This window comes from Bison bison, unplaced genomic scaffold (assembly GCF_000754665.1).
Source record: "Bison bison bison isolate TAMUID 2011002044 unplaced genomic scaffold, Bison_UMD1.0 scf7180017864533, whole genome shotgun sequence".
Taxonomy (NCBI): domain Eukaryota; kingdom Metazoa; phylum Chordata; class Mammalia; order Artiodactyla; family Bovidae; genus Bison; species Bison bison.
Genome location: NW_011495082.1, coordinates 9,461,265 through 9,475,694, shown reverse-complemented (window position 1 = coordinate 9,475,694; position 14,430 = coordinate 9,461,265). Strand labels below are relative to the sequence as shown.

General features: G+C 39.6%; 1 protein-coding gene across 4 annotated transcripts in view; it reads left to right on the top strand.

Annotated features, from left to right (window-relative positions):
• TTC37 (tetratricopeptide repeat domain 37) overlaps positions 1 to 12,943 on the top strand; it is a 100,844-nt gene extending 87,901 nt beyond the window's left edge. For all 4 annotated transcript variants that reach the window (XM_010831944.1, XM_010831945.1, XM_010831942.1 and 1 more), the window contains 3 exons: positions 7,844 to 7,974; positions 10,142 to 10,265; positions 11,925 to 12,943. In XM_010831944.1, the coding sequence (XP_010830246.1) occupies positions 7,844 to 7,974; positions 10,142 to 10,265; positions 11,925 to 11,999 (330 nt within the window). In that variant the 3' untranslated portion in view covers positions 12,000 to 12,943. The remainder of the gene's footprint in view (positions 1 to 7,843; positions 7,975 to 10,141; positions 10,266 to 11,924) is intronic.
• Positions 12,944 to 14,430: the final 1,487 nt, after the last annotated feature.

Here is a 14,430-nt window from a genome sequence, read left to right as displayed (position 1 = left end):
CTTGACTTCACATTCCAGGATGTCTGGCTCTAGGTCAGTGATCACACCATCGTGATTATCTGGGTCATGAAGATCTTTTTTGTACAGTTCTTCTGTGTATTCTTGCCATCTCTTCTTAATATCTTCTGCTTCTGTGTACCCGTGTATACCTGCCTCCATCCCCCCACCACTGCTGTCACCACAAAAAGTGTTTTCTCTAGGAGCTTTGGTTCTGCCTATGAAAACTTCAGCCAATTAAGCTGTCTAGAACTCCCCTCCTAACTTTTTTGATAATAGTGGAGATGGTAATAACTACTTTGCCTAGGGTTGTTAGGAATATCAAATGAAGTAACACGAATGCATTTGTAAACTTCAAAGCGCTGTTCACATTTGATTTGCTTGTTATAAGATTTGATACCCAGCGGTTTTTGTAAGGAGATGTCGTATTTCTCTGGTAAATAGCTGGCAGTGTATGGAGGATGTGTATATGAAAATTAGGGTGTTTTATATGTGATAATATATGAATAGATTGTTAAACTGAAAGGTTCTGCTAAGATATTAAATATCTTAGATTCCAAAGAGAGATAGCAAATCAAGATACAGATTTCTGAAGCAGCTGGAAGACTTAACCCATAAGGAAGCTATACAAAGATTAGGAGAGTAGAGTTGGAGGACTGTGAAGAAATCTTTCTGGAGAAAGCTGTTGCCTCCTCATCATCTCCCTGGCACACTTCCACACACACAGGTGCCCCCCAGGAAAGAAAGGCAGTGCAGCCAGAGAGAGGGAGGCTGTGACGTGTGGCCTCAGAGGTCCTGCAGGTGCGTGTCCAGAAGCATATGGACAGGTGTCTGATGCGTGCCTTGAAAACTGCAGCTCTCCACCTGCTGGGAAGAGAGTTGGTCATGGTTTGGAAAGTGACTGCCTGCTTCTGGGAGAGTGGTCAGCAGTGGGTGAATCCCAGATAGTTAGGAATGCACGTTTGGTTTCTAGATGCCCTCCGTCTTACTAAAGAGTTGCTGCAGTGTGAGGTGGGCAGCACTCCTGGAGTTCATTCAATCCAGGAATGGATGATGCCACCTGAGCTGGTGGACTGGCATTGGCATTATCTTAGGTCCTGACATGTGGAGCCACCTAGAGGAATGATGGAATCTCAGCAGAAAGGAAGCTGGAGGTCTCCAGATTGCCAGAGCATGTGAAGAGAGGAAGTGGAACAGAGTCCATCCACCCAGCTTAGTGCAATTGTGCGTCCTGCCCTGTGCACAGACCTCCCACTGGGTTTAGTGCTCTGTAGTCACCATGTTGACATGTTTAATCATTTTTTAACAAAGGGCCCTGCATGTTTTATATTTTGCATTGAGCCCCACAGATTTCAAAGCCGGTTCTTCAGTAAGAGACTACCCACAAAGCTGGGAGTCTCTGATAAAACCAAGAAAATCCACATGAAGAGACAAAGATCTTTAAGTGTCTATCAGGCCTAAGGAATCAGACATCACCTTACGATTGAGAAGGAACTCTTAAAGTTGCTCAGTCGTGTCAACTCTTGTGATCCCATGCATTTTAGCCTTCCAGTCTACTCTGTCCATGGAATTCTCCAGGCAAGAATACTGGAGTGGGTTTCTGTTTGCTTCTCCAAGGGATCTTCCCAACCCAGGGATTGAACCCTGCTCTCCTGTATTGCAGGCAGATTCTTCACCATCTAAGCCACCAGGGAAGCCATCACCTTACAATGACACCCACCAAACTTCTGATGTTTCAGTTGAGGCTGGAAACTACAATTAGCAAGAAAAGGTGGGAGTACTGGGCAGAGGAACAAGCCATGTGCTGCTGCCTGTAAGCACACCCTAGCTAGGAGCTGAGGAGATGGGAGTAGGGTGTAAATATCTGTGTATGAAGGTTGAAGTTTTGAAAAGAAGAGAACTTTCTAATTAAGATTCTGAATGGATGTCAGAGTCATGTTTCTTGTTCAGTCACTCAGTCGTGTCCAACTCTTTGCGACAACATGAACTGCAGCACGTCAGGCATCCCTGTCCTGTACCATCTCCCGGAGCTTGCTTAAACTCATGTCCATCAAGTTGGTGTTGCCATCCAACCATCTCATCCTCTGTGGTCCCCTTCTTCTGCCTTCAGCTGTTCGCAGCATCAGGGTCTTTTCCAATGAGTCAGTTCTTCACATCAGGTAGCCACAGTATTAGAGCTTCAGTTTCAGTATCAGTCCTTCCAATGAATATTCAGGACTGATTTCCTTTAGGATGGACTGGTTGGATCTCCTTGCAGTCCAAGGGACTCTCAAGAGTCTTCTCCAACACCACAGCTCAAAAGCATCAATTCTTCGGTGCCCAGTCTTCTTTATGGTCCAACTCTATATGGAGTTGAAAATGACTTCTGGAAAAACCATAGCTTTGACCAGACAGACTTTTGTTGGCAAAGTAATGTCTCTGCTTTTTAACGTACTGTCTAGGTTTGTCATAGCATTTCTTTCAAGGAGAAAGTGTCTTTTAATTTCATAGCTGCAGTCACCATCTGCAGTGATTTTGGAGCCCAAGTCAGTGAAGTCTGTCACTGTTTCCATTGTTTCCCCATCTATTTGCCATGAAGTGATGGGACTGGGTGCCATAATCTTCATTTTTTGAATGTTGAGTTTTAAGCCAGCTTTTTCACTTTCCTCTTTCACTTTCATCAAGAGGCTCTTTAGTTCCTCTTTGCTTTCTGCCATAAGGGTGGTGGTGTCTGCATATCTGAAGTTATTGATATTTCTCCCCGAAATCTTGATTCTAGCTTGCACTTCGTCCAGTCTGGCATTTCTCATGATGTGCTCTGCATATAAGTTAAATAATCAGGGTGACAATATACAGCCTTGATGTACTCTTTTCCCAAATTGGAACCCCAGTCCATTGTTCCATGTCTGGTTGCTTCTCGACCTGCATACAGATTTCTCAGGAGACAGGTAGGGTGATCTGATATTCTCATCTCTTTAAGAATTTTCCACAGTTTGTTGTGATCCACATAGTCAAAGGCTTTAGTGTAGTCAATGAAGCAAGAGTGGATATTTTTCTGTAATTCTCTTGCTTTTTATATGACCCAGTGGATGTTGGCAATTTGATCTCTGGTTCCTCTCCCTTTTCTAAATCCAGCTTGAACATCTGCAAGTTCTTGGTTCACATACTGTTGAAGCCTCTCTGGAGAATTTTCAACATTACTTTGTTAGCGTGTGAAACAAGTGCAGTTGTGTGGTAGTTTGAACATTCTTTGGCATTGCCTATCTTTGGGATTGGAATGAAAACTGACCATTTCCAGTCCTGTAGCCACTGCTGATTTTCCAAATTTGCTGGCATATTGCATGTGGCACTTTCACAGCATCATCTTTGAGGATTTGGAATAGCTCAGCTGGAATTCCATCAACTCCACTAGCTTTGTTCCTTGTGATGCTTCCTAAGGCCCACTTGACTTCACACTCCACAATGTCTGGCTCTAGGTGAATGATCAAACCATCGTGGTTATCTGGGTCATTAAGACCTTTTTTGTATAGTTCTTCTGTGTATTTCACAGACAGAGGAGCCAGTCCATGGGGTCGAAAAGAGTTGGACACAATTGAGTGACTTCACGCTCACTTTCACTTTTTCTGTGTATAGTTCTTCAGAGTCATGGGACCTACTGTAATTTACATCCTTATTGTATAAGGAAAAGTCTCCCTCATACAATGAGTTTAAAACCATAAGGGGAAACATAAGTAAGTGCATCCTAGGGACTTCCCTGGTGGTCCGGTGGCAAAGACTCCATGCCCCCACAGCAGGGGATCTGGGTTGCATCTCTGGTCAGAGAACTAGATCCCACACACTGCAACTAAGGGTTCACATGCCAGAACTCAAGATCGGAGATCCTGCATGCGGCAATTAAGACCTGGTGCAGGGAAATAAATCTACGCATATTTTTTTAGAAGTTTATTCCAATCACATTGTTTAATATACTGGTTACATATAGAAGGGCTTCCCTAGTTATTTAGCAGTAGAGAATCTGCCTGCCAGTGCAGGAGATGCAGGTTCGATCCCTGAGTCAGGAAGATCCCCTGGAGAAGGAAATGGCAACCCACTCCAGTATCCTTGCTGGGAAAACCCACGGACAGAGGAGCCTGGTGGGCTCCAATCCATAGGGTCTCAAAAAGAGTCGGACACAACAGCAACTAAGCATGCACAGTATGCACATATAGAAAATATTATATAATAATATTGGGTTGACCCAAACGTTCATTTGGATTTTTTCATAACATAAAAAATCTCAAACGAATTTTTTGGCCAACCTATACGTGCACTAACTTTACAAAATACTTTATATGAATTCTTGGAATTTAGACAGTGCATTGTAAAACCACCCAGTGAGAGTTTTGTACTATTGGCTTTTTAAAAAATGTACTAGGAATAATTTTATTAGTATGGGCTTTGCCTTACATTCTTTGCCAGGTGGGAGCAAGTTCTCATTGCTCCCATCTTTATGGAAGATGTCTCACAACCTCTGGTCTCTATTTTCAAATTCATTATCCCTATGACTTCCTCTTCCTTGATTATACAAATTACTGTTGGCTGTACTGAACTCAGAGTTCATTGCTCTAACATTTGAAAAGAATAATTTTATTATTTGAAAGGAACTACAGAGCATGGGGTTGCAAAAAGTCGGATACAATTGGGCGACTGAACTACAACAATGTATTCACTTATATTGACTTTATTAAAATGTGTATTCTAGACACCTGTTATTAGGAAATCTTGGTTACAATTTGAGGTTTTTAACAAAAGATTTTAAATGCATATTTTTCTTCTTGTATAATTCAGTAGAGTGTTCACCATTTTATTTTCAGTTACTGTTTCTTAGGAAATACTTAATCTATGTTATTTTTGTACTCAGTACATACTATAAGAAACTAAACTTTGCAACTGAGTAATCTTACATTTTTCCCCATATAATGAAGTTCTGAATAAAATTTTCAAAATTGTTGACTTTGATTTCAGTTCAGTTCAGTTCAATCACTCAGTCATGTCCGACTCTTTGCGACCCCATGAACCGCAGCACGCCAGGCCTCCCTGTCCATCACCAACTCCCGGAGTCCACCTAAACCCATGTCCATTGAGTCGGTGATGCCATCCAACCATCTCATCCTCTGTCGTCCCCTTCTCCTCCCACCTTCAATCTTTCCCAGCATCAAGGTCTTTTCAAATGAGTCAGTTCTTCGCATCAGGTGACCAAAGTATTGGAGTTTCAGCTTCAACATCAGTCTTACCAATGAACACCCAGGACTGATCTCCTTTAGGATGGACTGGTTGGATCTCCTTGCAGTCCTAGGGACTCTCAAGAGTCTTCTCCAACACCACAGTTCAAAAGCATCAATTCTTCGGTGCTCAGTTTTCTTTATAGTCCAACTCTCACATCCATACATGACCACTGGAAAAACCATAGCCTTGACTAGATGGACCTTTGTTGGCAAAGTGATGTCTCTGCTTTTTATTTTATTTTATTTTTATTTATTTATTTTTAAATATAAATTTATTTATTTTAATTGGAGGTTAATTACTTTACAATATTGTATTGGTTTTGCCATAGATAACATGAATCCACCACGGGTGTACATGTGTTCCCCATTCTCTGCTTTTTAATATGCTGTCTAGATTGGTCATAATTTTCCTTCCAAGGAGTAAGCATCTTTTAATTTCAAGGCTGAAATCACCATCTGCAGTGATTTTGGAGCCCAGAAAAATAAAGTCAGCCACTGTTTCCACTGTTTCCCCATCTATTTGCCATAAAGTGATGGGACCAGATGCCATGATCTTAGTTTTCTGAATGTTGAGCTTTAAGCCAACTTTTTCACTCTCCTCTTTCACTTTCATCAAGAGGCTCTTTAGTTCTTCTTCACTTTCTGCCATAAGGGTGGTATCATCTGCATATCTGAGGTTATTGATATTTCTCCTGGCAATCTTGATTCCAGCTTATGCTTCCACCAGCCCAGCATTTGTCATGATGTGCTCTGTATATAAGTTATATGCAGGGTGACAATATACAGCCTTGACGTACTCTTTTTCCTATTTGGAACCAGTCTGTTGTTCCATGTCCAGTTCTAACTGTTGCTTCCTGACCTGCATACAGGTTTCTCAAGAGGCAGGTCAGGTGGTCTGGTATTCCCATCTCTTTCAGACTTATTTATCTCTAACTGGCTTTGCACTTTTTTCCTATATTGGGATTTTGTTAACGTATTTCACTTTTGGCTTTCTTCTCTCCTTAGATAATTTTTGAAATGTGGAACTTTATCATTACCAGGTAAAGAATTAAGTTGTATGTATTTGGTAGACCAGGAGCTTAGTAATGGATAGATTTCATTCACCCATAGAATAGTGTTTCTTCTTTTAGCAAGTATTTTAGTGTTTTAAAAATGGTATCTCCTTTTTGAATCTTTCCTTAATCCCTGTCAGCCTTGTTTTGTAGTTCCCTAAGGTCAGGAATCAGTTCTTAGTAATTTTGTAGAATTTCACCCCCTATAGCATTAAATGGCAACTTGGACACTCAACAAGTAAGAGCTGATTGTATTTTTAAAGTAAACATGTCAAATGTCTAATGATTTAATGTTTAGTCTCTAAGTCACGTGTAACTCTTTGAGACGCCATGCATCCCTGTCCTTCGTTACCTCCCGGAGTTTGCTCAAACTCATGTCCATTGAGTTGGTGATGCCATCCAACCTTATCATCCTCTGTTGCCCCATTCTTCTCCTGTCCTCAGTCTTTCCCAGCATCAGGGTCTTTTCCAGTAAGTCAGCTCTTCGCATCAGGTGGCCAAAATATTGGAGCTTCAGCATCAGGCCTTCCAATGAATATCCAGGGTTGATTTCCTTTAGGATTGACTGATTTGATCTCCTTGCTGTCCAAGGGTCTCTCAAGAGTCTTCTCCAGCCCCACAATTTGAAAGCATCCATTCTTTGGAACTTAGCCTTCTTTATGGTCTGGCCCTCACATCCATACATGACTACCGGGAAAACTATAATTGTGACTGTACGGACCTTTGTTGGCAAAATAATGTCTCTGCTTTTTAATATGCTGTCTAGGTTTGTGATAGCTTTCTTTTCAAGGAGCAAGTGTCTTTGAATGTCATAACTGCAGTCACCATCCACAGGGATTTTGGAGCCCGAGAAAATAAAATCTGTCCCTGTATCCACTTTTACCCCATCTGTTTGCCTTGAGATGATGGGACTGGATGCTATGATCTTAGTTTTTTGAATGTTGAGTTTTAAGCCAACTTTTTCACTCTCCTCTTTCACCTTCATAAAGAGGCTGTTTGGTTCCTCTTTGCTTTCTACCATAAGGGTCGTGTCATCTGCATATCTGAGGTTATTGATATTTCTCCTGTCAATTTTGATTCTAGTTTGTGACTCATCCAGCCTGGGATTTCGCATAATGTACTCTGCATATAAGTTAATAAGCAGGGTGACAATATACAAGCCTTGATGTACTCCTTTCCCAATTTTGAACCAGTCCATTGCTGCATGTCCAGTTGTAACTGATGCTTCTTGACCTGCATACAGGTTTCTCAGGAGGCAGGTAAGGTGGTCTAGTATTCCCATCTCTTTAAGAATTTCCCATAGTTTGTTGTGATCCACCCAGTCAAAAACTGTAGTCAGTGAAGCAGAAGTTGATGTTTTTCTGGAATTCCCTTGCTTTCTCTGTGATCCAGCGGATGGTGGCTGTTTGATCGCTGGCCTTTTCTAAACCAAGCTTTTACATCTGGAAGTTCTGGATGTACTGCTGAAGCCTAGCTTGAAGGATTTGGAGCATTACCTTCCCAGCATGTTAAATGAGCGCAATGATTTAATATTTGTGTTTACTTTTATAGGCTAATGTTTCCAATGATCACTGGCCATCATTGGTTCAAGAGGCTACAGCTGAGGCCCTGAAACTTTGCTTTTGTCCACTGGCTGTCCTTTTACAAGCTTTGTTACAATTCAAACGCAAAATGGGAGCAAGGTATAAAGAATCTTTGTTCATTTTTTTCTTAAAATGTTTCTTCACTTTTATTCCTTCTGGGAAACAAAAGTTTAGAATGAATTTAACAAACTTTGATGTTATTCATATATATATTTCTACGTTGGAAAGGCTGATTCTAGTAACCCAATAAGGAGGAAAATAAAGTCTTACAATTTTTTTTAAAAAGTAGTTTGGTACACAGATATAGAATATGAGAGATTTGCATGATAGCCTTTCAAGTGAAGAAGGCCTTGGTATTTTTGGTCTTAAGTGTTTTAGGATGAGATAACAGTATAAATGTGGATTCTAGTAACAGGCAAAATCCAAAAGGCTCAAGTTCAAAGCTAGATTGACATATAAGTTCTTGCAGAGCACAATAAGCTATGAAAAAAGTAATAAATATTGAAAAGGCAGAGACATTATAAACAATGTGGTTTTTAATACCTAGAAAATCCAGAAGCTTCACAGAATTAAATGTATAAATTTTAGCTTCCCAAATCTTATCTTTGGAAGGGGGGGATGAGGTCAGAAATAAATTTGAAGAACATCACTTAAGTGTTATATGGATGAAAAAACAGGCAAGAATATTTTGAAATTCTGAGAATAATATCTAGTCTAATGGATATCATACATAATACAAAGCATAAGTAAAACAGTAGTTTAGGAGCATATATTACTGGAACAGAATTAGGTATTGTAGACATAGAGCTTAACACACAAATATGTGGCAAAGGTCACATCAACACCACGAAATAGGAGTGAAGGAAGAGTTAAAGACCTATGACTAATTAGCAGTGCCATCTTCATTTCTGTTATACATTTATTTTGCCATTTTTTTATATGACTAATTTTACCAAGAAATGTTTTAGGCTATAATTTGAAGTTCCTAATGAACTCTTTCTGCTGATGCTCAGTATAGATCACTTCAGTTCAGTTCAGTTCAGTTGCTTAGTCGTGTCCAACTCTTTGCAACCCCATGGACTGCAGCATGCCAGGCCTCCCTGTCCATCGCCATCTCCTGGAGTTCACTCAGACTCACGTCCATTGAATTGGTGATGCCATCCAACCATCTTGTCCTCTGTCATCCCCTTCTTCTCCTGCCTTCAGTCTTTCCCAGAATCAGGGTCTTTTCAAATGAGTCAGTTGTTCACACAGGTGGCCAGAGTATTGGAATTTCAGCTTCAGCATCAGTCCTACCAATGAATATTCAGGACTGATTTCCTTTAGGATGGACTGGTTGGATCTCCTGACTTAGAGAGCCTTAACCCCCAACCCCCTGTAATCTCTGTGAGCAGCAGCCAAATTCAACTCAAATAAACATACTGCTTTACTATTGATTCCTATGTAAACACATCTTAAGAACAAGTTCTTTTTTTTTTTTTTTTTTATTTTATTTTTAAACTTTACATAATTGTATTAGTTTTGCCAGATATCAAAATGAATACTTACCTGGCAGGGGAGATACCATGATCAAGAACAAGTTCCTTAGCTCCTCCTTCTAACCAGTTGCTACTTACAAAATCTTCTTATTCAGCAGTTCTGAAGTTAACACAATTTGTGTTATTTCTACCCATATAGAAGTCTTTGGAGTCATAAATATTAGTAAAACTGGAAGAAGAAATTAGAACACAACTCTAAATCATCCTGTTACTACATAAGTTCACATACTATACAGGTTTAATACATAAAAGCATATGCTAAAAGTCTGATATTGTACACTTAGCCTCTATTGTAGATGTTAAATATTTCTAATTGTTCCAGTGTATATTATCTTTGTATCATTTATTTTCTGCCTGCTTTCAAGAAGGATTAGAAATAGAGCAGTCAGAAGTGCTCATAAAACGAGTCATTTTCCCGATTTTTTTGGAAAGGGCCTTATTTGTCTGCAAAATGAGAGTAATAGCAGCAACCAACCTTACAAGGTTGTAAATGTTAAGTGTGACCATGTGTGTAAAACATTTGGCATACTACTGCATAGCACATAATAAATACTTCATAAATGTTAGCCATTATTATTACCCTTTTTGTTACATGTATAAAAAATTTTATGAAGTAATCAGCACATCATCTGCAGAAGAATGAGAAAGATAATATGTGTGTGTGAGACTAGTAGATGAAGTATCTTAGTTTATATGCTTTGGACTAAAAGTGAGTATCTTTTTCCTAGAGAGACACGACGACTTTTGGAGAGAGTTGTGTATCAGCCTGGATATCCCAAATCTATTGTTTCAACAGCACGTTGGTACCTTCTGAGACACTTACATGCCAAAAATGACTATGAGCTCATTGATGTAAGACCCTGATTTTATTAAAAGTATTTCATCGTGGACCTTTGTTGTATGAGGGCTGAGTGTTGCTTTGTCCTGGGCTTTGCATCCAGTGGCTAGGCTGCCTAACCAGCATCCCTGACCACTGGATGCCGGTAGCAGTGTCCTCCACCCAGCTTACAGCAGCTGAAAATGTCCTAGACATTGCCAAATAATACCTCAGGTGTCATCACCGCTAGTTGAGAACCCCTGATTTAACGTGTAGCATAAGAAAAGATAGACGAAGGTTCTGGGTTCTGGTTGTAGTATTTCTTATAACCAGTGCAGAGGAGCCAATAGAGAGGTTTGGAAGTAGCAGAAGTTAATGGGATGTTCATATTATCTTTGGAACAGTTTGCTTCTTGTTGTCCTTGCTATAAAATGCACATGACAGTTTCTGCTCCGGGTATCATGGGATGGCTCTGGTTTCTAAATATGTAAACCTATACAGTTGACTCTTGAATGCATATTTAAACGGTGTGGTTCCCCTTACACTCAAATTTTTTTCAGTAGTAATTACTACAATGCTCCATGATCCTTGATTAGTTGAATTTACGGATACCAAGGGCCTACACAGGTGGCTGACTATAAGTTGTATGTGAATTTTTGAGCATATAGAGGGTCTTCATCCCCAATCCACATGCTGTTTAAGGGGCAGCTATTTAAGGTGTGTGTGGATTCTTTTTAAAAAGAGTATGTAAGACATGTATTGGGTCTAAATTCCTACAACTTCAGCCAACAGTTTTAAAAACAATGAAAACTAATGAGAAGATTTTTTTTTTTTTAACACCCACAGCCTTGGGAGAAGAGATAAATGTCTCCCTAGAGCACAGAGTAGGCATGTTTACTGCCAATTATAAAAGAGTCAAGTCTCCTAGGCTCAAGGTTCCCTTCTTGTCATGCAACTCACTGTGTGTGGGGAAGCCATGTACACCCATCCACATCACCCTGTGAGACTTAGAGGGTGAGGGGAATGGATGCAGATATAATGATACTCATGTTGTTTGCTGCACCCTGAATGATGAAGATATTTGCCTCTGACCCACATGTCCCGTATCTTCTGGCAATATTTGTGAAACTGTGGCAGGCTAACTTGTTAGCTTGCTAATAGAGCAACAGCTCAGAGACCTTCTCAGTGTTTGAAAATGAACAACCAAAAAATGTGTTAGTAATCGAATGAGCAACAGAAATCAAAGCTTCTAGTTTGTGGAATTGGTGAAAATTATGGAAAGGTTCTTAATGGAACTTAGAACCTCAAGGCTTGATCTTAAGCTGTGGTTTTAAAGGAGAGCAGTGTCATTTGGACAGCCCTGTGCATAAAATGGTCTTTGGGGTATGGGTTTAGAGGTGACAGTGTTGTAAAAAAAGCCTCCAATCAAAACCTTTAACTTCATGCGCCACTGTCAGTGGTAACAATCAGAATGTTGACATCTCTACTATTGAGTATTTGAATAAATAGTGCTTATGTGATGTTAGCTTTGAAATTCATTTCAGCAAAAATGACTGAAAGGTTGCACAGAGTCAGTTCTTGTTGTGTAGTTTGATGTTGCCAACTGCCCTATGGCTTACTTCATTTCTAAGAATCTAGATATAGGTATTGTTAATAAAGAGAATACTGATGTTCCTGTCTGTGATTTCCCACAGGTGCTGGTAAACAATGCCAAAACTCATGGAGATACAAGAGCATTGGAACTGAATCAGAAGTTGTCCTCAGAATAACAGTGCTTTATTTTATAGTAAGCAGGCAAAGAAAAAGCTATTAGAAAGAATGAAACAAAGAATCAAGACTTTTCCCCAAAGCAACATTTTAAAAAGCTATAGTTATAATCATCCATTCCTTTTTAAAATGGAAAGACCTTTAAGTTCTTAAGCTAGGGATGTGATTTTCCATAAACTCTTAATTTAGTTTGAAAACATTTTTTGATTTTGAGAAGTCTATAATGAAAGGAAAAACCATGATTCCCTTAGTTGTTCGTTAGTTATTTGCGAATCATTATTTTCTGTATCTTGCATGGTGCACAATAGGGCTTTTTTTCCCTAATCCCTTACAATAAAGCCTTAATAGCCATTTGCTAAATTATATGCAAAATGAGATTAGCACAGTGCAGAATTTTGTTAAAAAACAAATTAAAAGTTTAAATTCCTTCTGTGAATTCTAGAGTTCAGCAGACGAATTCATCCAATATCCAAATAATCTTATAATCTGTTTTATTAGTGGTTCATCTTGGGTTCTGTTGAAGAAGTATAATGTAAATGTTAGGTGAGTCCTAGACTGCTAATTGGGCTTCCTTGGTTGTTCAGACAGTAAAGAATCCGCCTGCAATGTGGGAGACCTGGGTTTGATCCCTGGGTTGGCAAGATCCCCTAGAGAAGGGCATGGCAGCCCACTCCAGTATTCTTGCCTGGAGAATCCCCATAGACAGAGGAGCCTGGTGGGCCGCCCTCCATGGGGCTGCAAAGAGTCGGACATGACTGAGCGACCAAGCACAACACAGACTGCTACTGGATATGTTTATAGAATTCAAAACACTCAAATGTAAGGCTGCATTGAAAAAGTGCGTGAACATTTTTCAAAAATAATGCTGACAATATTTAACTGATCATGCAATTCCTTCATTTATGCTAAAAAGATGAACTTTTCTTAAATAAAAACAAAAATGGTGTCTTGTTTTCTTTATAGTATCAATTTAGATATAATTTCAGAATTTCAAATTTGAAGATTTGAAAGTATAGTTTCCTATTTTATTTTTTCAAAAAGCCATTTATATTAGTTTGAAGAAGCTGTATGTCACTTGCTTTGGATCTTTGGTTTTAAAGTGTTTGATCTATTTACATAAATTATTGTGTGAAAATGGGTGGTATAATTTATATATGTAGCTTTTCTGAACCATCAGCTTCACAGTGTTACTTTGTGAGATAGTACAAATTGATAACATCCTGTAATTAAATTTTACTCCACAGGTTAATCTTTTGAATGCCTATATTTGGCTGAATATTATCATCATTGAGACCTATTCAATCTGAATCTTTAACGATGGGGGCTAGGACTCTGCATTTTAAAGGCATGCCTAAGAAATTCTAATCTTGGGCCATTGACCCTCGTGAACCACTGGATTAATGAAATGATGACCCTACCCTTTACTTCTTTCTTTCATAAGACCAAGCACTTGCCATTCTCTGCCCATGTCTTCCTGTCCTCACAGCTGTCAAACCGATTTGTGCTTTTAACAGCCTGGTCCTTAGACCTGGCAAGGCTGTGCTAAAGAGGCTGCCCACACAGCCCCATGCCCACACCCTCCTGCTTCCTCGAGGGCATGTTAGCCTTCACCCCCACAGTGGACTCATCCATCTGCTTACACGTTTATGAGTCAGTTCTTTTTTTTTTTTTATTTGGAAGCTAATTATTTTACAGTATTGTAGTGGTTTTTGCCATACGTTGACATGAGTCAGCCATGGGTGTACATGTGTCCCTCATCCCAAACTCCCCTCCCATCTCCCTTCCCATCCCATCCCTCAGAGTCATCCCAGTGCACCAGCCCTGAGCACCCTGTCTCATGCATCGAACCTAGACTGGCAATCTGTTTCACATATGATAATATACATGATTCAATGCTATTCTCCCAAATCATTCCACCCTTGTCTTCTCCCACAGAGTCCAAAAGTCTGTTCTTTAAATCTTTGTCTCTTGTGCTGTCTTGCATATAGGGTCATCGTTACCATCTTTCTAAATTCCATATATATGCGTTAATATACTGTATTGGTTTTTTTTTTTTTCTCTGACTTACTTCACTCTGTAAAATAGGCTCCAGTTTCATCCACCTCATTAGAACTGATTCAAATGCGTTCTTTGAATAGCTGAGTAATATTCCATTGTGTATATGTATCATAGCTTTCTTATCCATTTGTCTGCTGATGGACATCTAGGTGGCTTCCATGTCCTGGCTATTGTAAACAGTGTGACATACAGACATACATACATGCAGATGGCTAACACATGAAAAGATGCTCAACATTACTCATTATCAGAGAAATGCAAATCAAAACCACAATGAGGTACCATCAGCCGGTCAGAATGGCTGCTATTAAAAAATCTATAAACAATAAATGCTGGAGAGGGTACAGAGAAAAGGGAACCCTCTTACACTGTTGG